This window comes from Sycon ciliatum, chromosome 8 (genome assembly GCF_964019385.1).
Source record: "Sycon ciliatum chromosome 8, ocSycCili1.1, whole genome shotgun sequence".
In the NCBI taxonomy this organism is placed as follows: Eukaryota; Metazoa; Porifera; class Calcarea; order Leucosolenida; family Sycettidae; genus Sycon; species Sycon ciliatum.
In genome coordinates, this window is record NC_088650.1 from 17,055,422 (window position 1) to 17,078,957 (window position 23,536).

Sequence of the window (23,536 nt, forward strand, 5' to 3'; positions counted from 1 at the left end):
ATCTTATGCTGGTTTGCTCCCAGCAAGCTTCCTTCTATTTCTAAGTGTAAATTTGTTTTCTTTGACCAAGTCTAACTTATTATTCTGTTGTTTTACTGAAATCAAGAATATAAAGTGCTACTCGTTCTCCCAGGCAGCATGCATATGAGTTCAGATGTTGCTGGACAGAGTTGGTGCCGCAGTTACACGAGTTGCCTGGTGTGTCTTGTGCTCAACCAACATTGGAATGCACACAAATGCATACACACACACACCACCACCACCACCACCACACACACACAAGCACGCGCTCGTGCGATAGGCTGGTTATGACAAACTGCAAATGCAGATGTTCCTGGACAGCGCTTGAGATGCAGAGCCACGAGTGACGCGGCTTTTCTGCACACACCTACATGTATAAGCAATTGAATTTGGACATTGTGCCAACTAATGTTGCAGCAAAGAGCAATGTGAGCTAAACTAAGACAGAAGCGGTCAAGCTGATGATGTGTACAGGGAGAGTTCATATTTCAACGGGCATGGACAATTTTGTACATACATATTTGTACAGGAGTTCATATTTCAACGAGCTTGGACATTCTCGTACATACATATTCTTCACGAGTAGTGGCACTGGTGTTCCTATTCGAAATACTATACTTGGTATTTGTTGCGCTATCAGCCGTTCAACCTTGGATACGCAGTTTATCGTCAGCCCTTTGAGGTACGATACTGAAGATGCACTATGGGTGTGATACTTGGTCTGGGCCGGGCCGGATGGTTTTGTAGCATCCTCGCAACCCACCACGGAGTGCGAAAACTGTCTCTGGTGTGCATGGTATATCAAGCGGCTCATGGTCAGCGCAGTGGACGGAATGGATAAGACTGGGTGATTATCGCACAGTCTGCATCGCTTTGCAACGCATCAGCAGAATGAGGCACGGAACATGATGTCATTGCCGGCCGTTTTCATATCCGCGTCCAATGACTGCTCGGGCACTTGTTCCTCCAGCTCAGGCACTTGTTCCTCCAGCTCAGGCACCTGCTCCTCCAACTCAGGCACCTGTTCCTCCAGAATGGGCGCTGGCAGTGATGGGCACGAGTCGTTCCCCTCTGGCAGCTCATGGAACACACCGCCATTGCCCTGTTGGAGGTCCATGGGCCGCATGTAGCCACTGTTTGCATCCATGCTGTCGTGTTGTTGTACATAGCGTGCCTCCTCCTCCACGTCAACGCCTGTAGATGTTGTTGTGACTGAGGCATAGCGGATCTTCTCCATGGCCTCCTCGGCATGCCTCAGCGTAGCCTGGGGGATGCAGTGCACAGCAGACGGCGCACCACAGCACCACCACCACGACACCACAACATGAACGGTGGAAGAAATAAGCCTCGACTGCTACTACTGTGTGCGTCCATTTTCTGCAACACACACATGCACTAGCAAGTCACTCTACTTCACGCAGGAGCCAATCAGATAGATTTCTTTATTCTTCACGGTGAGTAAAAATTGAATGTCATCTCATATCACAACATTCACACTGAACTTCAATAGTTTAACTCAGCATCCCTACTTCTCAGCCTGCTTGATAACATCTTTTAAAATGCAGTCATTCTAGTCTAGATGTGCTCCAGACTTAGATAAGGTTGGAGCTAGCCCATGACTCGAAACGAGTGACTACAGCTGCTATCTCGTTTTGTGATCTCATGCTTATGGATACCCCTCTCCCCGGAGTGTGCAACTATTGTGTGTGAGGGAAGGGGGCTGCGTAGGAAAAAAATTCACCCCCCCCCCCCCCATACACGCACATGTGCCTGGTATCTCCAGAGTTGTACGCCATCGACCATGCACTGAGCGCAACTCTCCAGTGGCCCCTTTGCGCTGTAGTCTTATTCGTATGTATGCGTGGCCTGATTGCCTACACACTTTCTTAAATTTTGATGGGACAATGAATGCCAGTTTGCTGCCAGTTGAAACATGCACTTACCCGCCGTCCCAGTTGTGGAGGATTCCTTTCGCGTTTAGCAAGGACATCAAGACATGGCACGACTAGTCGCTTCTGTGTGGACAGTAGTCGAGCCAAGTCACTAGCCTTCGGCCTGCGGTCTGGGTTAAAGTCCCAACATTCGAGCATCAGTGATGAGCTGCAGGTGGGGAAACAGACGCAAGCAAAAACAGCATATCTACTGTGTCCGATGTATACATTTACAAGAGAGTTGACCGGCCAACGGAACGCGTTCAAAATGTTCCTACCCGCTGCTCACACGCACACACACACACACACACACGCACCCACAGAGGTTTTGCAGAGCAAACGTTCGCGCGAATTTTCGCTTGACGTCTCGGGAAGCGAAACTTCGTGCGAATGTTCGCAACTTTGAACGCGAAAGTTGCAGGAAACGCGAAAAAAACTTTCGCAGCAATTTTCGCTCGTCGCGGACCCGTGGTGTACCGGTGAGCCACCCTCAATCCTTATTTTGTGCTTGATCTCTACTCTTGGCTTGGTCCACGAGTGCTAGCTTTCCCATAGATGTGGCAGCCCGTGTTTCTTCATCTCCGGAACCATCTCCGATCTCCTGCCAGCTCGTCTTCTCAGAGCCGGTTACATCAATGATGGCTTTTTCGAATTTCAGGTGTTGATGCGCCGCATTACGGCACAAGCCAACCCGTTTGTCTGTGGGTCTCCGGCCATGGACAACATAGTGAAAGAGCTCTCGTCTCAGGCAGTGACTCAGGGTGCCGCCACTCGCAACAAAACAAATAATCGGATGAAGACCACTTCTCAAACAAGCGCGAACGCACGCGTACTTTTTTGGGGCGAAAATCATGCAAAACACAAAATATTTAATTTCGCGAGAAACGTTCGCAATAATTTTCACATGGCGGATCGCGAAAATCATTGCGAACGTTCGCTCTGCAAAACCTCTCTAACGTCTACCTCCCCCCAAACATGGCTGCGCGAACACTATCAGGTACGGCTGCACAGCCAACTGCTAATTGCCTGCTAATCGCCTTACAGTTCCTCAGTACACTCCTCTGGCAGTTCCATCAGGTAGCCAGAGCGGATATAGGACATCACCTCCCCGTTCTCCAGGCCCGGGTATGGTAGTCCGCCGAACGTGATCATCTCGAAGAGCACAATGCCGTAACTCCAACAGTCGGTCTGCGTCGTAAAGATGCCGTCCAGTATCGACTCCCTGGCCATCCAACGAATAGGCAGTAGTGCTGCAGGCAAGCACAGCACAGCACAAGGCGCAGAGAGAATTGGTGTGGTAACCGCAGCACCACACTGAGGACGACTCAAAGGAGAATAGAAGCAAATGAAATGCTGGGCTCTTATTGCGAGCTTCATTCTTATTCATAGCTTGTGGAGCTATTTAATGCACCTTGCAGACAAGTTGACTTCAGTGGCAATTGCGATGCAGGTAAAGTTGACAACAAGAAAGAAGCATGGTTTGCAACATGCAACATGCCACTTCCAGCAACAACTGGACTGCCAAGGATCCCAACAGCTTAGTGACCTGAAAATAGTAAGTACTCAGGAGTTCAAGCCAAAAAATCCAGCTCTCCGCAGTGTAGTGGAAGTATTATGTTGAGCATTGTTGCAACGAGTACTTTGAACGTGTGGTGCTTTACAGGTGGAACAGGTTGGCTGCCTCAGTGGGAATAGATCGGTTGTCACTGACAAGAAGCGGGAATAGCAAGACTGCATGTGTGTTTCTGTGCATGTGCGTGTGTGTGTTTCTGTGTGTGTTTCTGTGTGTGTTTCTGTGCATGTGCGTGTGCGCGCGCCCCTTCTTTCTTGGCGGAGGGCAAGAAAACTATTGTTCCTATTAAAAAAAGCTTTGAAAATATAATGATCATTTTGTATTCTCCTTGGGATGATCGAATCACAGGGTTATACCTGAAGCCTTGACACGGTAGTAGTCGCTGACTTTGACATCACGTGCCATGCCAAAGTCGCCAATCTTCACCTTGAAGTTGGTCGTCACCATGCAGTTACGAGCTGCCAGGTCTCTGCAATCACATCCAACAGTATCACCCAAAACACACATAGCCTGCTTAGACTAATAGCATCTTCTAATTTTGCAACACGAGCAGTGCACGCAGTACTAGTGTATAGGCCGTTCGCAGTGAGGCCGAACACAAACATAGGCTCTAGGCTCGTTCTTCTGTCTGTGTAAAATGTTTGTACTTGTTCATTCTTTATATGTATAATGACTTACACCGGGGACGTAGTGTCCTTGTTGTTCTGTCATGCATGACTTATATGTACTTGAAGCACATAGCCACTACTAGATTTGCAATACCCAACAGCACGTACCGCCAGTAACGGGGTTTGTTGCCCCAGACATTGGCACATGATACTCAACCGTAAAAAAAAAAAAGGAAAAGGTAAATTATCGTGTCCGTTCCCGAAGGGAACTCACGACGGCCGCTAACACCAGGTAAACCCTAGCAGCAGATGCAGCGCCTAACGGTGGGGGGGGGGGGGGGGTAAGTCTCACAACCACTCGCACAAAGCTGGTCTTCACCCGTATACCGTGTCAAGTTAGTCGGCAAGCGGCACGAGCTCCGGCGTTCGGAGCAGACACTTTCCTCGTATGTGGTCTAGACCGGGTAATAGACTGTACTGTGCAGGTCTATGCTCCACTCTACCTGTGGATGAAGTTAACACTCTACCTGTGAATGAAGTTAACACTCTACCTGTGAATGAAGTTAACACTCTACCTGTGGATGAAGTTAACACTCTACCTGTGAATGAAGTTAACACTCTACCTGAGTATAAAGTTAACACTCTACCTGAGTATAAAGTTAACACTCTACCTGAGTATAAAGTTAACACTCTACCTGTGTATGAAGTTAACACTCTACCTGTGAATGAAGTTAATACCGTGCAAGTACAGTAGTCCATAGGCAACGTCCAGAGCCATACTGGTAAGCCGCTTGGCATCGATCGAGTCCTGAATGAAGAAAACACACACACACACACACACACACACACACACACACACACACACACACACACACACACACACCCATTAAAGTATGTGCTCTTATTGGGAGACTCTGCTTTCCTTCTTTTTTTTCAATTGTCCAATACCAGGGCGATTCCAGCATTCAATTACATGAACCTAAACATAAAACAGAGAGGTTCCAGGCTGTCCAAGAGAGTGCTCAATACCGAGATGCAGAGCTGGTTCAAACAATAAGAGGACAGAGAAAGTGTTTCAAAACACTTTCTCTGTCCTCTTCTTATTGTTTGAACCTAAACATATGGAGTTTTCTAACACAGCTACTGGACTCAAAGGGGATAGGGTTATTATTCGAGACCTGGGCTTTATTAGACAAAGTATGGCAAGCAGCTCATGTCCTAAAAGCCAGTGTTCATTTTTTTCTTTTTCAATCGTTTGCCATATCACAAACTCTAACGTCTGTACGAGGCAATCCCTGTAATCTCAGCCATTATTAGTGATACAGTGAAACCTGTCTAAGACGACTGTTCAAGGGACCTTCAAAACGTGGTCTCCGTTACCAGGTGGTCTCCTTATCCAGGGTCATTTGACCGGAAATAGCATCCCTTGGTCATGGTTGCAGTCGTCTTCTAGGACAGGTGGTCACCTTACCCGAGTGGTCGCCTTGACAGGTTTTACTGTACTTCACAAAGGGAAACTTGCGGAAAGCCCTCACGACCACAGTACTCCACAATGAAATCCGATCGCGTGTGTCAAGTTTGCGCCGTGCACCATTTTGCAGCCCAGTGTTCACAGCCTGTTGCGCAATGCCCGGCGCGTACTCGAGCGACTCGATCGGATTTCATTGAGCAGTAAGTACTGTAATGTTACGTACATGCCCATCGTCCGTGTTGGCCAGGTGACGATGGCTGAGCAGAAAGTCTCGCAGGTCTCCGTGCAGCATCAGCTCCATCACGATGTACATTGGATCCTCCTTGGTGCACACGCCTAGCATGGCGACGACGTTCTGATGGGTGAAGTTCTTCATCAGCTGGATCTCCAGAAAGAACTTGGTCTGCGGAAACACGACGACAGAAAGCAAAAGCCTCGTCAGCGACAACATGGCCGAGAGGAATGGATGGCCTTAAAACTGGATTGGTACCATATTTTCCGGAGTACAAGCCGCACTCGAGTATAAGCCACATCCCATACTTTTGCCACAAAATAAATATATAATAACTATTTATCAGGTTCGAACAGTTTTGTTTTTATATTTCTTGTCTCTCTGGTTTCCTTGCTCTCTTCTTTCTTGTTGTTCTTTTCCCTTCTTTACCTTCCGAGTGTGCATGCAATATTTCTTTCTTGACAATTATTGGTAAACTAACTGAGTGAGTGCTTCGAGTGTGACTGCCTCCGGGGCCAGCTACTACACAAAAATGCTCACATGGTCTCTCTGCTGCAGATGTAACTTCAGGTTCACCGGAGGATGTACCCAGTGTGCTGACAGTGCTCAACACCGTGGAGGCAGAGTGTAATACAGAACAGAACAACAAGGACAATCAAGGCTTGGTTGCTGCTACTTCAAGTTTCATGCTCTTGCAATCATCAGGCAACAGTTGTCTAATGATTGCGAGAGCATGAAACTTGAAGTCGCAGCAAACAAGCCTTGATTGCCACGGTCCTTGTTGTTCTGTTCTGTAACTTCAGGTTCAAAACTTTACTCTTAGACCCTGTTTTTGGGCCGTGCCTGAAAATTTGGTGAACGTGAAGTGAGAGTCGCAGTAGGGAGGCCATGTTTGCATGTTTGAATGTTTGCATGTTTGAATGTTTGCATGTTTGCATGTTTGAATGTTTGAATGTTTGCATGTTTGAATGTTTGCATGTTTGAATGTTTGAATGTTTGCATGTTTGAATGTTTGAATGTTTGCATGTTTGAATGTTTGCATGTTTGAATGTTTGCATGTTTGCATGTTTGAATGTTTGCATGTTTGCATGTTTGAATGTTTGCATGTTTGAATGTTTGCATGTTTGAATGTTTGCATGTTTGAATGTTTGAATGTTTGCATGTTTGAATGTTTGCATGTTTGAATTGAAGAAAAGAAATGAGTAAATGGTTGCAATGGAGTTTGCGAATCCTTAGCAAGTGCTCGAATGAAGGCAAAGTATGAGTGGCCTGTACTCACCTTGTCTTGGCCATCAGCTTCTTCTCGCAAGGTTTTGACGGCCACGGCGGTGCAGTTTCGTTCGCCTTTCTTGAAGTAGTCGGCACCGTACACCGTTCCGAATGCTCCCTCGCCCAGCTTCCTGTTGATCTCGAGCGTTTTCGGGTCAATCTCCCAGGTCTCGTCCGGCACCAGCATGTTGTAGAGGTCGTTTTCCTTCAGGCCAAACTGCTGCAGTCTCGACATAGACCTCTGCAGGTACTTCTGCTTGTACCTGAAAAGAAAACACAGCAGGATTATAGGCATTCACTTTGGGTACCGGAAAGCCATAATTCTGCACAAATTCATCGAGATCACTTCATGGACATGCAACTATAGCGCGTTTCAAAAGTATAGACCTCTAGACTTTCTCTAGACCTCTAGAAGTGATCACAGATTTTATGTGGTACAGATGCTGGCCTAACGGTTTTTCGAAACCAGAGGTCTGGACTTTTGAAACGCACTATAAAGACTTAGCCAGAGGGAAACATACTAGCGCACAAAGAGATGAAGCCAGGTGTAAACCTGGTGAGGCCTTTCATACCATTACAGTCACACCTCACCTAACCGCACACACATCCGTTGTCCACAAAATATCCGGATAGGCAAGGGAACCAGATAATCGAACACACATACTGTATGTATGCATGCCATATGCTGTAAATCGGTAGCCAACGATTTTCTTCCGGATGGCGAGGGATCCGGATAAAAGAGAACCGGATAAGCGAGGTCTGGCTGTACTTCTCAAACCAGTACAATCACGGTGATAATGTGGCGAAGCACGATGTCAATTTCCACAGCATATTGGCGGAAAAACTGTGGTGAAACGTACACAGGCTGAATGATGGTGTGAGTTGCGCCGAAGAGTGCAAGACTTATAACACCATTTTTCCGCTAACATGCTGTAGAAATTGACACCGCTGTGCTTCGTCACATTATCACCGTGATTGTACTGATTTGAGAAGTATTGGTACGAAAGGCCTCATCAGTTTTACAACTGGTTTCGTCTCTTTGTGTGCTAACTTAGTACTTGTAACTGTTTTAATTACAAGGAGAAAAACTTCCTTCTGCCAGCGGAGAGGGCTCAACACAATAATGTGGAGCACTATTACACAGAAAAGGCACAACGGAGGTGGCTCAACACAATAATGTGGAGCACTGTTGAACACAAAAGGCACAACGGAGGTTTAAAGATTTGTCGCAACTCAGAGTTTCTTGCTCAATGCAATCATGAGGCGACTATTACATGTTCAGTGGGACTTGGCCAATATAAAGCATAGTTTGGTGATTTCCGGTGTCTTGCTGGCGTCGATAATGGTATGTTCCTCGCTGAATAGTTCATGTTCAGTTTCTGTATCCCGTCAATTGCTGCTGACATCCGGTAGAGTGCTCAATCTGAAAGGGAGCGGTCCTAGAAGGAGGAAAACTGTTATAATTATACATTATCATGCGGAGTACATTGGAAGAAAATACGCCTTGCGGTTACATTGTGCAGGCCAAGCAGTGCCCTTTGTCCTGCAACGCTGTTGTGCCCAAAGAGTGTGGTGTAGCTGCTTGCAGCTCTCGACTTACCTCTTCTTATTTCTCCGATTCAGCACTGCTATGAAGATGAGTGCAACCAGAATGAATATCGCTATGCACAAAAATTATGACAAAAACAAGTGTACAATGTTGTTGTCCATTAGGGTACGACAGGTTTTCGTTGATGTTCAAGGGATGAACTTTACAAATACCACTTCCCCTAAACACACACACACACACACACACACACACACACACACACATCGCTCCTCTTTTCGTAACAGCCAGGCGTCTTTTCAGTTTCACCCCATCCCCACGGACCTAGCAACGAAGAGTGATAACAGTTACACCAGCACACCAAGCAACTAAACAATGATGAGGAAGTAGTCCTGCACGGCTTAGGCCTGACGGCAGCAGCAATGTCCCTAGGATTGTCTGCCACAATGTGTAAACACTGGGACACTACAAGGCTATGGTCATCATCAATGCGTAAGGGGCGTCGGAACTGGTTCGCCAGGTGATACTTAGGCCGCATCTGCTGCTTTTTGGAGAAGAAAAAAGTAAGGGTTACTTGATCTGTACTTTCCAAACTACAATACAAAACTACAGTGGAGTCTGCACATCCAGTACTACAGTGGAGTCTGCACATCCAGTACTACAGTGGAGTCTGCACACCCTAGTAGTAGGAACGAAACTAGTAAGCTATCACTAGCTCTGTATGTCGGTGCTGGTGCAAACGGCCAAGCAGAGGTTGTTTTAAAGTGCTCCACGTTTAGGCAAAGTAGCATCCTATTCGCTGAAAATTTGTAGATTCACAGCATCACATTCCGGCTGTGACACAATTACTCTAGCCAGAGCAGCGGTATTTGTATGCAGACAGTGAGGTTGGGCATGACATGATCGGACAACTTACGGCATAAGACGACAATAGCAATGGCGCCACTGCAGCCGACGGCGTGGCCCAACGTTTCCAGCCCCGGGCACTTGGGGTCTGAGACGGCATGGCCGCGAAAAAGAACGCAAACATATCAGCAACAGAAAGAGTTAGCAACCACCACATGGCATTACCAAAATAGGAGATGCAACTGGGTTGTGATACAAAGGGCAACATTCAAGGCTGAGCTATGAAGTTTTTCATAGATGTGCTGTGAGTGTGTGTGTCTAGTCAAAATGCTTTTACTTCAAAGTAATGCTGGCCATAGTTTCCACTATACCAGCTCTCTGAGACGCCAGCTGCATTCGAAGAAAATCGCTTCTGGACCTGTGTTTACATTCAATATGTAGATCTGAGCCACACATTCATATCTGCGGGCAGGGAAAACTCCAATGAGGTGGTGAAAGGACTTCTTTTCCCTTCCCCCACCCAGTTGCCCATGCCCAACTAAGTGCACACATATGTATGTAGGACTCAGACAGCAGTCACGTCTCACGTAGCAGTCACCGTCTCCAAAGTCAGTCATACAGTCAAATCACTCACCCACCAGTCACAGTTTGCGTCTTTTGAGAAACCAGTTGTGGTGCCCACAAGCCAGTCACAGAATGCCGCGACTTGCGATCACGCGTGCACAGAGTCGGAATACATGCATGTACATATGTATATGTATGGCGTGCAAGTGATACTGCTTTATGTGTCCAATTATTATTGCGAATTATTGTGTCCGATTCGATATCAATATTTTTCTTCATCTACTCACATCCAGCGTAAGGTAAGTGAAAGAGAAGACAAGAAGCAGTTGCTGGCTGGTGAATTACGCCTGCCGTGACGATTTTAGGCCATCACTGCCCTCCGTCTTGCTCCTGTTTGGAGAGCGAATACTGCGATGGGATCAGCGATACAAATGTGCAATTTCGAGTCGCATTCCGTGCCAACATCGCCACAGCCGATCTCTCCAAGCGTCCACCACATCTAGAAGACGTCAACATTACCTGGAACAAGCTACATCTTCCCTACAAGCAGCGAAACTGAGCGAGAACACGATCGAAATAGGGAAACTTGTTTGCGCTGAAAAGCATACTTTTACGCGTTCGTTCTCCATACTTTCAAATGGCAACCTACCCATGTCATACATCAAAGCTGGTGACTTGTTTTTGGCTCTCTGTGACTTGTTTGTGACTGGTGACTGGTATTAGAGGATTTGTGACTGCATGACTGGTAATGATTAGGGGCAGGGACTACTATGAGAGCCCTGACTGCTGTCAGAGTCCTACATGTATACAAATGCCGCAGCCCAGTACACATGCACAACAGTGCGATTTCTTACCGGGGATCAGTAATGATATTGGTGCAGTGCAGACGTCATCTTCTGCAACACACGGCGCTCCCCACACCACTGTCGACGTGTTCAGTTCAAACGTTAGAGGGGTGCCAAGTTCCGTGTAGTTGCTGGCAACAGTGCGCATGTTGCAGATCAAATCCACAAGCGTTGTGGCGCCTGTCAATGAGCAAGCATTGCTGTACATGCAGGATAAAAGCACAAACACACACACACACACACACACACACACACACACACACACACACACACACGGTAATTCTACTGTTGCAGCGTTGTTCTCTCGTAATTTAGTAGAACCAGTAACTGTGTATATGTTTTTTTCCTTTCATTGTCGAACGATCTCCTGTGTACCGGTTTCCTGGGACAATGATTTTAGCCATTTCTCTTCTCCAGTCTTGTGCAATCATGCATATGTAGGTTGATTCTCTTCATGTTATTGTGAAATATTTCATATTAGATGTTGGTTGCCTTGCTGCTTTCTCTCCTCTCTCCTCTCACCCAAGCCATTCTGCATAAGCGAAGCTGTGGACGCAGCATACTGCTGCTACACGTCAACGCGGGAAAGCGTACAATAACACTACACGCCTTCCTATTCTTGAGATACTTGGCGAAAACAGAGCTCGGCTAAACATCAGTGTTGGCGATCTATTGCATGCTCTGCCAACCCTCATGATGGGCCAGGCCCGGCAATTTGGTGGAATGTTAAGTGATTCGCAGCGAAGAGACCCTTGTTTGAGTTGGAGAAGTGAAGAGTTCTACATCTGTCCAATCAGCTAAACAAAATGCTTAACTTCAGTGTGGCTATTACTTCGTATTTGCTGTTCCGTTCTACAAGCATTGCCCTCTACAGACCATTCACAAATAATAGATCTCAATCCTATTTTAGACCATAGAAAGGCTTGAATGAGTTCGAAGTGCTCAAAACCTGGCAAAAAAAGGTTACTAGTAACCTTGTTTTGATCCACCTTTTGGAGAAACAAACATTTAAAACATAATTGGAAGATCGTTTCCATACTGCATTTGCAAAAAACAATTCTGAAAAGTTCAACCATTGTGATCAAAAACAGGATAATCATCATTTTCTAAATGGACTGTATGTACCTATGTCCCATGCCGCATGTTGTCACTTACTGATCTGAGTGGATATTTCGCACGACTGCAGAGGCTCCAATTCTGTTCGTGTCCTTAGAATTACGGAAGGAGACGTTCCCACTCGCACCGGAAAACTCAACATTTTTCGCACTCGCCGTCAGACTTCGTCTAAAGTAAGAAGAAGGCAACACAAGACATAATTATAGATGGCAAATGAGGATCAACCGATGTGTGTGTGGGGGGGGGGGCAAAGGAGGAGAGGGAGGGAGTTGTGAGACCCTTTATCCAGCGTCAGCACCGAATGCCTGCGCTGATTGCATACAGTTGTCATCAGGAAAGGTCTTACAAGGGTATTCCAATAGTCATGGGATAGTGCGCACTTCATCCATCCATAGAAGACAAACTGACATCATCATCTGTATTTGGCAAGATGTACTGGTGGCAGGCTGGTGCCAAAATCCTCATACGGATGAAAAACTAAGGTCACATGACTAATGAGATACCCTTTATATAGTACATTAGCTCAACATTCGTGTGTATAGAGCACCCTGAATAACTAGATGTCCAACTAATCATAGGTCAGCCAATGCATTGCATAGTCTATGCTATACAGTACAGCCTCTCTTATCGGGGTATCAGACCCATATCCACCGCCGGATACCTCCTTCAATGGGGCACCCTGCGGGCAGATCACATGTGCCTTTAATATTGTCCAACGATTCATCGGTATCCTTACGGAAAGGCCTCTGTGAACAAAACAAGCCGCCAACAGGAACTCAACATCTACCGATATCTCGATTTTTGCTGATGTAATTTGGCAGCGCGTCAAGGCCAGGCAGAGAATGCAATGGTGCTGTGGGAGTTGAAGAGTGCTATTCCACGTAGTTATCAGAGTTCACAAGCACGGAACTCACCTGTACGCAGTGTGAGTAAAGTGCTTATCCGGCGTGTAGACTAGATCATCTATCATGTGTTGGATGTCGCTGCAGCTGCTCAGGTCAACGCTGGCATTGTTAGCATAGCCGTGCAAAGCATACGCTGCTGTCCACACGGCATCGTAGGCAAAACCAGCGTAGCTGAAATCTCCCGTTCGGCTATACTCCGGATAGGATTCCTTATACTAACGTCGAAGAAAGCAAAGATCAGTGCAAAGAAGGAGAGAATGTCAGAGAGACACTATATAGTGCAAGATCTGGTAGGTATTTTTCCCACTCAGAGCATATATTATAGGGCAGGGAGAGTGGCGGAATACGATGTGTTGTTTTACAATGGCATACTGGGAAAATGAAAATATTGCAGATGCCAAATTCCCGCCACAAGTTAGCCAATGACTCAGTTTCCAGATAGCAAGCTGACTCAACTTTGTTACGTAACTTTGTCACTGAAACAGCATAATGGCCACACACGAACCATTATTCCTGTCAGTGAAGGACACGTTCTCTTCGATGATGCTATAAGAATGTTCAACATGACTACTTGACTAGTACCATATTCCCGTGATTAGAGTCCTCTTTTGTATAGTGCCCCAGTCTCTAAGAGCCAGTAAAAAAATAAAGCCCTCTCTTGAATAGTGCCCCCCCCTGCCCTGGGCTTGTAACCAAGCGCATGTGGAAGTTTGATGTTCTTTCCCCAAAGTTCTTGTCCATGACATTGTCTTTGTACTTGTGGTTTCAGGATCAAAATCACAGTTCTTGCTGCCGTTTCTGTTGAGCCGTGATAGTTTGCATGCAGGGCTCTGTTTTTCTTTGCTTTGTATACTTTATGCTGGATGCCGTAAAAGTACCAGCATTGAAAACATAGTGCCCTCTCTTGAATAGTGCCCCATCTGTGAATAGTGCCCCATCTGTGAATAGTGCCCCATCTGTGAATAGTGCCCCATCTGTGAATAGGGCCCCATCTGTGAATAGTGCCCCATCTGTGAATAGTGCCCCATCTGTGAATAGTGCCCCATCTGTGAATAGTGCCCCATCTGTGAATAGTGCCCCATCTGTGAATAGTGCCCCATCTGTGAATAGTGCCCCATCTGTGAATAGTGCCCCATCTGTGAATAGTGCCCCATCTGTGAATAGTGCCCCATCTGTGATGGACATTGAAAAGAAGTACTAATCGTGTGAGTACCGTAGCAACATTGATTCAATATTCTACCGGGTCTGATACAACCAGCATAGACGGTGACAGCCAAGTTCATTGCCTCTTTATTGTTCGTATCAATCTCCGGATTTCTACATATGCCCTTCTACTACTTCCTCCGTTAACAAAAACTTCGTGATGGAATTTTGAGGGGCTGATTTGGGCACAAACTGCCGTGAAATGAGTCACAATCACTTTCTTTGCCTTCCCTGGCATGCCATGACAGAGGTACGATGCAAGGAAAGCGACCTTTCACAACAAGCCGAGCGGACTCGATGGTTGCGCTGTGGAAACATAGGTGATGACAGTCATGACGAGCGAAACTGAAATGCCACTTCTCCGAGGGGATATTGCGCTGCTTGGCCTCTCTACCACTTTAGCACTGAGTACGTTGGAGAGTGATAGAGAGCGATAAAACGGAGCAGCGAGCCCACACAATGAGCGAGTGAACAAGGAGCTGCTCCGATCGCACCGCTCAATGAAAATAATTCTGAACTGAAGTAACACGTTAGTTCTTGTTCAACCTGCGCAAAGCCCAGATTCGAATGCTGATGACCATTCATTCTTTCAGAAGTCTGCAGTTTGATGCGAGTCTCGTGGCTAAAGAAAGTCGACTGGACTTGCTAGCCGCTGCCGTTCAGTGCTGGTATCCATTAGAGAAAATGGAATCAGTTTAGCTGTGCCTTTACTCTTCGTTTCGCGGAGTTCTGGAGAGCGAAGATGAAACCAGGGAGTCGTAAAATATTTTTCACGACTCCCTTGTGGAAACGAGTAATCGCCATCGCGGCGGATCACGCAGCTTGAAAGCAAACTTACTTGAACCGCTGCGGCATCAAGCGGAGTGTGATCAAAGAAGCCGAGGCAAGGCTGAAACGAGCCGAACAACGACTCGAGAGAGATGACGACTCGCGTACAGCAGATGACGACTCGCGTGCAGCAGATGACGACAGCGACGCAGGTCAAAAATGAATCGAGCGAAAGCGACGCAAACTGAACTCTCTGCTCATTCCGCCAACAGTTTCTCTTGTAAAAGCGCTGCACATAGGCTGAATCACCGTCGTCCAGTAATTTGCAGTCGATACAAACTGTTCTTGACCTGTTCTAAGGGTTTTCATATCCATCAAAATCCATCACGAATTTTTTGTTAACGGAGGAAGTACAAGTAATCCTTACGTCCAGAGACCTCAACTCCAACACAATACAGTCTCTTTGCTGCATACGTCATCAACTGATCACCAAATTTTCGGTTTTTCTGTCTTCACCCTGATATGAAATGCCTAAACATTTGGTGAACAGTTGATGACGTAAGAAGCGAAGAGGCCGTATTGTGTCGGATTTGAGGTACTGCAAAGCGACAAACTTTCGCGGCGCGCAAATTTAGCGTTTTCATAAATTGGGCTGGTTCACGATGAGAAACTTTTGCAATTCTTTCTCTTCAGTCGGATCTTGTACTGTCTACAATCAATGTACGGAGAGGTTTGCGGTGATTTATATTCGCGAATGTGTCATGGTCGCGAAAATAGCGAAATTTAATCTCTAGCAAATGTTTCTCACTTTACAGTACCCTAATGTGTAAGTGGCTGCAATGGAGTCTGCAAGCGCTTAGCAAAGTTAATCCTTACGTCTATAATAGCATTGATCACACGCTTCTGCCACCCTGATGTTGTTTCAGCATTGATTGGAGAGTAGGAATCTGTGCCTGGGAAGCTGAACCGCTTGTCCTGGATCACGTCGTTTCCGCGCACAGTGAAGCTTCCCATAGCTGCTTCCCGTATCTCCTCAGCAGAGCAGTTGTACCCGTCGAGATTATCGCCAACAGTGCCGAACCAGCTGAGCGGTGTGGTCCAGGAGGGCCAAACGAACACGAGCTTGTGATTCTCGCCAGACTGGGGATTTGAACAGCATGAAGTCCAACCCTATGGTAACATGGACAAGGACACGAAATGCAAGCAGCCCAGAATCAGTAAGGGTCCTTTTTTCAATATAAAACATCATCTACACCGGCCAGAATACCGAATAACAGTTCTGTATCGAAAATCTAAATCTACTTTTTCAAGCACGTCTGTCTCCAAAATATCCTACATATACTTGGCGGATACTTAAACAGCAGATATTGAGCACTGAAGTAACAAAATAATATAATACCCTCAGTGTGACCAGTGACGAGCTGCTAGGCTGGCAGCCACTTGTTACAAGTACTGTTGCGAATATCACTGCATCAAAGTTACTCAATGAAACGCTACCCCGCTGAACCACTACATCCCGCCCTGTCAACCTGCACTGTCCTTGACGCCCTGGAAGTGGTACAAATGCAGCTGGACGTAGACATGTACACACACAGCGAAACCTGTCTACGCCGACCGCTCAAGGGCCCTTCAAAATGTTATCCCTGTGTGCAGGTTGTCTCCATCTCTTGATCCTAGTTAAAATGATCCTCTAGGATAGGTGGGCGCCTTATCAGAGACGTTACCTTGATATTCTATGGTTCGAGTGAAAGACACAACCGGGAAAAGTCTAAAGGAAAAATTGACTGTCACCACCAGGATTCGAACCAGGGACCTTCGCTTGAGGCCAGCGATGCTCTAACCACTGAGCTAAGGTGTAGCCGTCATCCCAGCAGAGACCGTTACCTTTACAGGTTTGGTTTTCACTGAACAGTCACGGAATCGGAACTCATCCAGGCCGACGTCAGTTTGCACTTTGGGTTGGATTTCACCTACGTATGTCACCTAAAGTATGGGTAGGAGTTTGTACACACAGACCCTTGGTCGGTTTAGCTTCTCTTAGCCTGCCTCCACTGCTTCCGCTGCCATCACAATCCCCCCCCCCCCCCCTGTGCATTTTTGTTTGCGTTTGCCCCACAATGGTTTGTGGCTATCTTGTAAAAACACACACGCACACAAGAAGTATTGCCTCACCCGTCTCTTGGCTCCACACAGCAGAGCTCTGGCTACCCTGGCATACACCTGAGCAACAACAACCCGAGCATTGGCAGTCTGGATGCTATTCAGAACGCTCTCGATGTTGACGTCCACCTCATTGATCGTGATCGAATCTCCCAATGTGATCTGTTTCCCCTGCTGCTGATCAGGCGTGCTGCTGGAAACACCACTGTTGCGGATTTCGTTCTCAAAAAGGCGGACAAACTCATCAAACTCCTTTCCAATCTCCTTCACAATTGTAACCTTGTCCACATGGAGCGCATCGAGAAGAGCCTTCCACCCATCGGCATTGATCACACCTGATGGATTCAGGCGGAATAGAGTGCTGTAGTCCTCCGGGTCGGAAAGGTCCGCAGCGTCAGTGGAAAACACAAAGACAGGGATGCTGAGATAGGAGGCAATCTTCGCCACCACTCTTGCCGCCACCGAACATTCCGGGCCGATGACCATGCTAATGTCCTTGTTGAAGACAAGATCGAGGAACGCTTGGATGGCATCCGAGGGGTCGCAGTTGCTGGTTCCGTTCACCAGCTCTATCGTGACGTTTCCGAGCAGGCCTGAGCACTCAATGTCAGCTAGTGCTTGCGACAGCACTGTGTTATACGCCACAAAGTCTGAGATCGGTGGCGCCAGCTCGTACGACATAAGCAGTCCAATCCGCACTGTTTGTCCGCAAGCGGGCGGCTTTAGGCTGGCTGGTTCGAACAGAGTGTTTCGCAGCTTCACCATCATGTTGTTCCTCAGCAAGTCACAGCGAGTGGCATTTAGATGGACTTGCGCCAAAGTAGGGTGCACGAAAACCAAGCTGAGCATTAGTACTGTTGCAGGAAAGGATGAGAACGAAACAGCAGAATGAACACACAAGCTACCATAGTAGTACAGTGCTGGCAACTGAAATCCGACTCCCTTGCCGGCGTGGCGCGCCGCCGGCAAGGGAGTCGGATTTCAGTTGCCAGCACTGTATATTCAGAAACCCATTGGAACGATACCCACATTGTCATTTCCACTACTATCACAAGTACAACTCCAACAGTGTGCACGACAGTCTGTGCACGACAGTCTGTATAACAGAAGGCACTACCACCTGTTTTCGCCTGAGAAACACAGCGTGCACTGCACTGCCCCCCCCCCCCCCCTCTCCCTCCTCTCCACTGAACAACTACTTCAGAAAGGAATGATTCGTAATGCTCAGTTCGAATCTGTTACACTTGCTAATGAATAGGGGAAGGTTGGGGATGAAAATTTAATGCATAACTAGTACCGTAAATTCCGCTGCAAACGCCCACTTCGCTGCAAACGCCCACTTCGCTGCAAACGCCCACTTCGCTGCAAACGCCCACTTCGCTGCAAACGCCCACTTCGCTGCAAACGCCCACTTCGCTGCAAACACCCACCCCAGCGGGTCCATACTATTTTCGTCTTTTTCAGGTCAATATAGTTGTAGAAAACTGGCATGAAGGTCAAATGCGTACGAGAACGACTAAAATCCCTACAAACTGCCTATGTCTTACCAAGAGGCTCTGCAAAAGCGATTGTCATTATCTTGCTGCAAAAATTCGGAGAAGACTTCCTTTCATACGATGAATGAGTCGTCTTTGTTATCAGTTCGTTCTCCTTGAAGTAATGCCGTAGAATCCATCTGGTTTTCAAATCATGAAATTTCTGCAGTGCCACGATGTGGCGCTTTTAGAATGGAACGGTGATTGTTCTGACGAAGCGTCATTCAACGTCGCAGTATTGCAGTTGCAAGTCGAACAGGGGGGATGTCACAGAAGCTGCACCTACAAAGTCGCTGCTAACTTGTTGAAAACTCTGAAGTGCTAGAGAAAACCCTTGCTATTGCGCTTTGCGTGATTTGGAAATGATGGCTTGAAACACCGTCAGAAGTGTACTAAGAGTCCTGCAATAGCCTGTTCTTCGCTACCTTTTCATTCCGAAGTAACTCCCGTTTGGATTTGCGAAGTAAAACAACCAACATCATACAATCACTAGGAGCTAGCTCGTAACTAGTGCCCAAAAACATTTTGAAACCCGGAAAATGGACATAGTTTACCGTAGCAAAGCACTCCTCGCGCTACGGTGTAAGATGCACTTTCGTACAGCAGGGGTGAAAGTGCATGGGGTCAGTGCGTATAGACCAGCAGATCTTGCAAAAATGGGGTGGGCGTTTGCAGCGGACTTTACGGTATAACTGTTAGTGGACAATCAAATACTGTAAATATTCAAAATTTCGGCACTTCACGATTTTTGACATTTCGGCGGCGATTTATTTTCGGCGTGGGTAGAGGGCATGGTATAGTGCGACAGATGCTGTGAAAAATTTCATCGGCGTTATAATTTAGGCATTTTGGGTCGGTGCCGAATATAGCCGAAATTAAATAGCTGCCGAAAATTTGTATATTTACAGTAGGTCCTTGACGTGTTGGGGAGTATGTATATAACGGAAGGCGCCTACAAGTCTCTCCGCAGTCGAGACTGGCACTCAGCCACAGGTGCCCTCTGAACCCTCCCTGAACACCCTCTCCGCTTGCAACCTGGATCACCCTGTGTACTCTATCACATGTATCATCTTTCCATTTTTCACCCTCTATACAGTAAGTATACAAATGTACTCCCCCTCCCCTCCCCCCCCCCCCCCCACCCCTCCCCCTCCCCCTCCCCCCCCCCTGTGCCTACTCCTCCCCACTTTTTGGTGCACTGAAGTATCGCTGAAGCCGAGACCTCAGGTCGGCGGAGATGCTCCAGTTTCACCACCACAGTTGCGTCTGCAGCCACCTCTACCATGCAGTATTCTGTTCTCAAGGTTCGTGGTTTCTCGTAAAAAAAACTAAAAAAGCGGCACAACCAGCACAGCAGACTTACCAGTAATGCAGACATTGCTGCGGATCTTGTTATGGAATCGCTCCACGTAACGGCCACTGCAGGCACAGACCACATCCCTGTAGACATCATAAATACGAGAGGCAAGTTCAGCCCAAAAGTTTTTCTGGGATCAATGTCGTGTGGGATTCGGATACACACGTTGCTGCAAAATGATCATGGGGATTTTGAGGGTTTTGCCTTACTTCAAACCTGCATTTCATTGAGAAGATGACTCTTGAGCCATTTTCCAGAACTAACTTGATTGATGGGCCTGGGTCTCCAGTGTGTTCTACTAGTAGTCCTATCTTCCTCGCTGTGAATCACCTGGATCAGTGATGGTGTGCAGGAAATCAATGGTGCATCGAAGGCCACGTCATGCTTTGACACTGGGCATCCTAAGCGGCTAGCTTGCTTCACACCACACCGTATCTACTACCATGCTCACAATAACACAGATCGCTGCAAGGACACCCATGGCCACGCTCGACAAATCCCTTCATGAACATGAACAACGTGTCAGGACAGCACCTGTTCGAGTAGACAAGAGAACAAAACGCGTTTTCTGTGCAGTACATGAACCCTGACCTTGGGTCGCGATCGATTCGCACCGACTTCGTCGTGGCGCACATCGCACCTCTGCCTTTTGGTGGTCGCAAGGAGGCTGGGAATCCTCACTCCCTATGTAGCTCGCTTGAAGTGATAGCTGCGAGACACTTCACATGCAGAAGCGTCGAATCACGCCATGGCCTCTCCAAAGGCGAAGCCTCGCTGGTAGCATCGGCCTTACTACGGCTCTAGTAGATCTACCGCTGCCTACTCCTTCAGTTCAGGACTTTCAAAGGGAATGAAATGAAATTATTTTATGTGCAGCGAATGCTACAGCCAGCGCTGCAGGCAGCAGGATCTAGGACATTACTAGTACTAAGGCTAGCTAGTTCAGTAGTTGAGCTACAGAAGCAGCTGCGACTCAACAATGGACAAGGAGGGTGAGAGAAGCGAACAGCCGTGGACCCAGCTTGGAGAGACTCAGAGCGGCGAAACAGTTAGTTACTCCACTTCATTATTCCTCGGGAGGGTGTTTTATGTTCTACTGTATGCTGTGACTGCATAACTTCCATAAGGATGTCTTGCCCATGTGGTGCCGCCTTGACGGCCCAGGTACACTGAGTCCGTAAACTCTAGATTAGTGGTAGTCTTACTCTAGATCAGTACGACAGCAGGCCGGTGAACTGGGCACGGCTAGGGACCACATGGCGATGTGCCAGTTCGGTGGGTGAGATAGACAGCCGGATGTCATTGCACTATACTACTAGTACTACTGGACAGGGAAGGGCAAGTGCACTATCACCTGATCACCGAGACTTTAATACTAGTAGTATACATCATTACATGCACAATGACTTATGTAAAAAATTGGTTGTGAGCAACACTGGCTCACACTCAAATCACTGCTTTTCACCAAAAAATAAGCAGTGATTTGAGTGTGAGCCAGTGTTGCTCACAACCAATTTTTTACTTATGAAGCTGCGTGATGCGTCCTACAAGATTTTAAATAGAAAGGTTCTGCACAACGAAAATTCGAACGAAGTTTCGCGACAGGCCTTGCGAAAATGTGTACGAATTTTCGCACGAACTTTGTGTTCTGCACATTTTCGTAGTTTGCACGCGCCAAGTGCACGTACGACATGCCCCAATCTCACGAAACTTCCTACGAAAGTTCATTTCGCGTTCCCTCCAAGTTTCGCGTCCAAAGTTGCGAAAGTTTGTGCGAAGTTTCTCACTTCGTGACGTAGAGCGAAAGTTCGTACACATTTTCGTTTTGCAGAACCTCTCTAATGACTTATGTAGATTTTTTATTTCAAAAATGTGGGTGGTCATCACTACATAGCCTTACCGTCTTATCTCTAATATAAGCACGGTCCTTTATTTTGTCAATGTACCTCCGCCCCGTGCTTTTAATGGAGACGTTCCTTTATTGGAGACTGTTCCATTATTATTTCAAACCTCATTTCAGAGGTTGCTGCACCGCGCGCGATTGCGCGACTGACCATGATAACATGTTGTTTGTTTGTTTGTATTCTTTATTTAGAGTGGGAAGTCCAAAACAGGCCCTAGCCTAATAACAATGGTCCCACTAGTGAGGGAATGCTGTATATCTGTGCATAAGGATCAGTGAGTGTAACAGCAACTACTAGGGAAAGAAAAAGAGAAAAGAACAACAACTCAAAAACAGGAGTTGCGACTTGCATAGGGAGAAAATAACGTATAGAGCAGTGCATACAGCATTTGCAAAAAGGCTTATTTATCTGGTAAGCAAAAAGGCAAGAGCCATTGACTTAAAGCGATTGCGTTTTCTTTCTTGCCTGACCGCAGCGGGGAGCTGGTTCCATAAGATGGTCCCAGCATAGGTAACACGTTTGGCAAGATATGCAGTTGGGCTGGCTGGGACAATCAGTAAATTGCTGTGCCCACCACGAGTTTGAGTGGAATTACTGCGGCTGAAAAGGTTAGCGAACAACATGCTGATGTTAGAGGATTCATGGAGACAACGCCAGATAAAAACCAGAAGGTGCATGTTGGCGTATGTGGTCAATGTTTGGATGTTCATGCGTGTAAGAATATGGCTTGTGGGTGTCCCGGGAGGTACCCGACAGACTGTGCGTACAGCACGCTTGAAGAGTCCATTAAGCCGTCTACTTTGATACGCCGTGAGAAATGGTAAGTAAGCAGAAGCGGCATGGCATACATAAAGTGTGATAAAATGAAAGAACGAAAATAGGCTATGCGACATTGAAAAGGCAGGAACGTAGCGTATCGTCTGAGCACGCCAACTTTCGACGCGACGCCCCGTGCAACGTGGTCGACCATGGTGTTCCAGCTCATGTCCGCATCAAAGTGGAGACCTAAATATTTCGCAGAGCGAACAGTTGGCAGAGGCAGTCCATTACATCGCACTTACAAGTCAAATGTTTGAGATTGTACTGGCGATATCGACATGATCTGTGTCTTCGTTTCATTCAAGATGAGGCCGCGGTTCCTAAACCAATCGGCGAGGTGCTGGACAGCACTTGAGAGATTTTGGGACACCTCATCCGTGCTCATGCTGCTGGATCTAATTGAGATATCGTCCGCAAACTGCAGGGTCGCAACGTTGTAAGGGGACAGCTCTTTCGCAATGTCACGGACGTAGAGAACAAACAACAGGGGCCCGAGAACTGACCCCTGTGGTACTCCGGAGAAGCTGGTGTATGATGAGCTCTGTACCTGACCGACTTTGACATACTGTGTCCGATCTGAGAGGTAGTCTGCAAGCCATTGCAGCACCGTTCCACCAATTCTGACCTCGAATAGGTCCTGAATAAGGGTTTGGTGCTTCACCTTATCAAATGCTTTTGACATATCTACGAAAGCAATCCCCGTGAAGTACTTTTTTGTCTGGGCTTGGCATATGCCCTCAACGGCTAATACAAGGGCATCACATGTGGAATGATGTGAACGATAGCCGAACTGAGTTGGTGGAAATAGATCATGTCGGCACAAGTACTGAGTGAGCTGATCATGGATGACTCGTTCCAAAAGC

At 47.1% G+C, this 23,536-nt stretch overlaps 1 protein-coding gene across 1 annotated transcript; it reads right to left on the reverse strand.

The window, feature by feature from the left end:
- Positions 1 to 290: 290 nt before the first annotated feature.
- Positions 291 to 21,000, reverse strand: LOC135823916 (uncharacterized). The gene is made up of 16 exons (XM_065336795.1): positions 20,542 to 21,000; positions 19,957 to 20,033; positions 17,071 to 17,912; positions 15,775 to 16,068; positions 12,937 to 13,142; positions 12,062 to 12,190; positions 10,916 to 11,106; positions 9,568 to 9,645; positions 8,706 to 8,766; positions 7,116 to 7,368; positions 5,828 to 6,007; positions 4,853 to 4,941; positions 3,882 to 3,994; positions 2,995 to 3,202; positions 1,965 to 2,121; positions 291 to 1,285 (listed from the first exon to the last, which is right to left on the reverse strand). Exons 1-16 carry the CDS (start codon positions 20,583 to 20,585, stop codon positions 905 to 907), a joined length of 3,303 nt encoding a protein of 1,100 aa, XP_065192867.1. The 5' UTR covers positions 20,586 to 21,000; the 3' UTR covers positions 291 to 904.
- Positions 21,001 to 23,536: the final 2,536 nt, after the last annotated feature.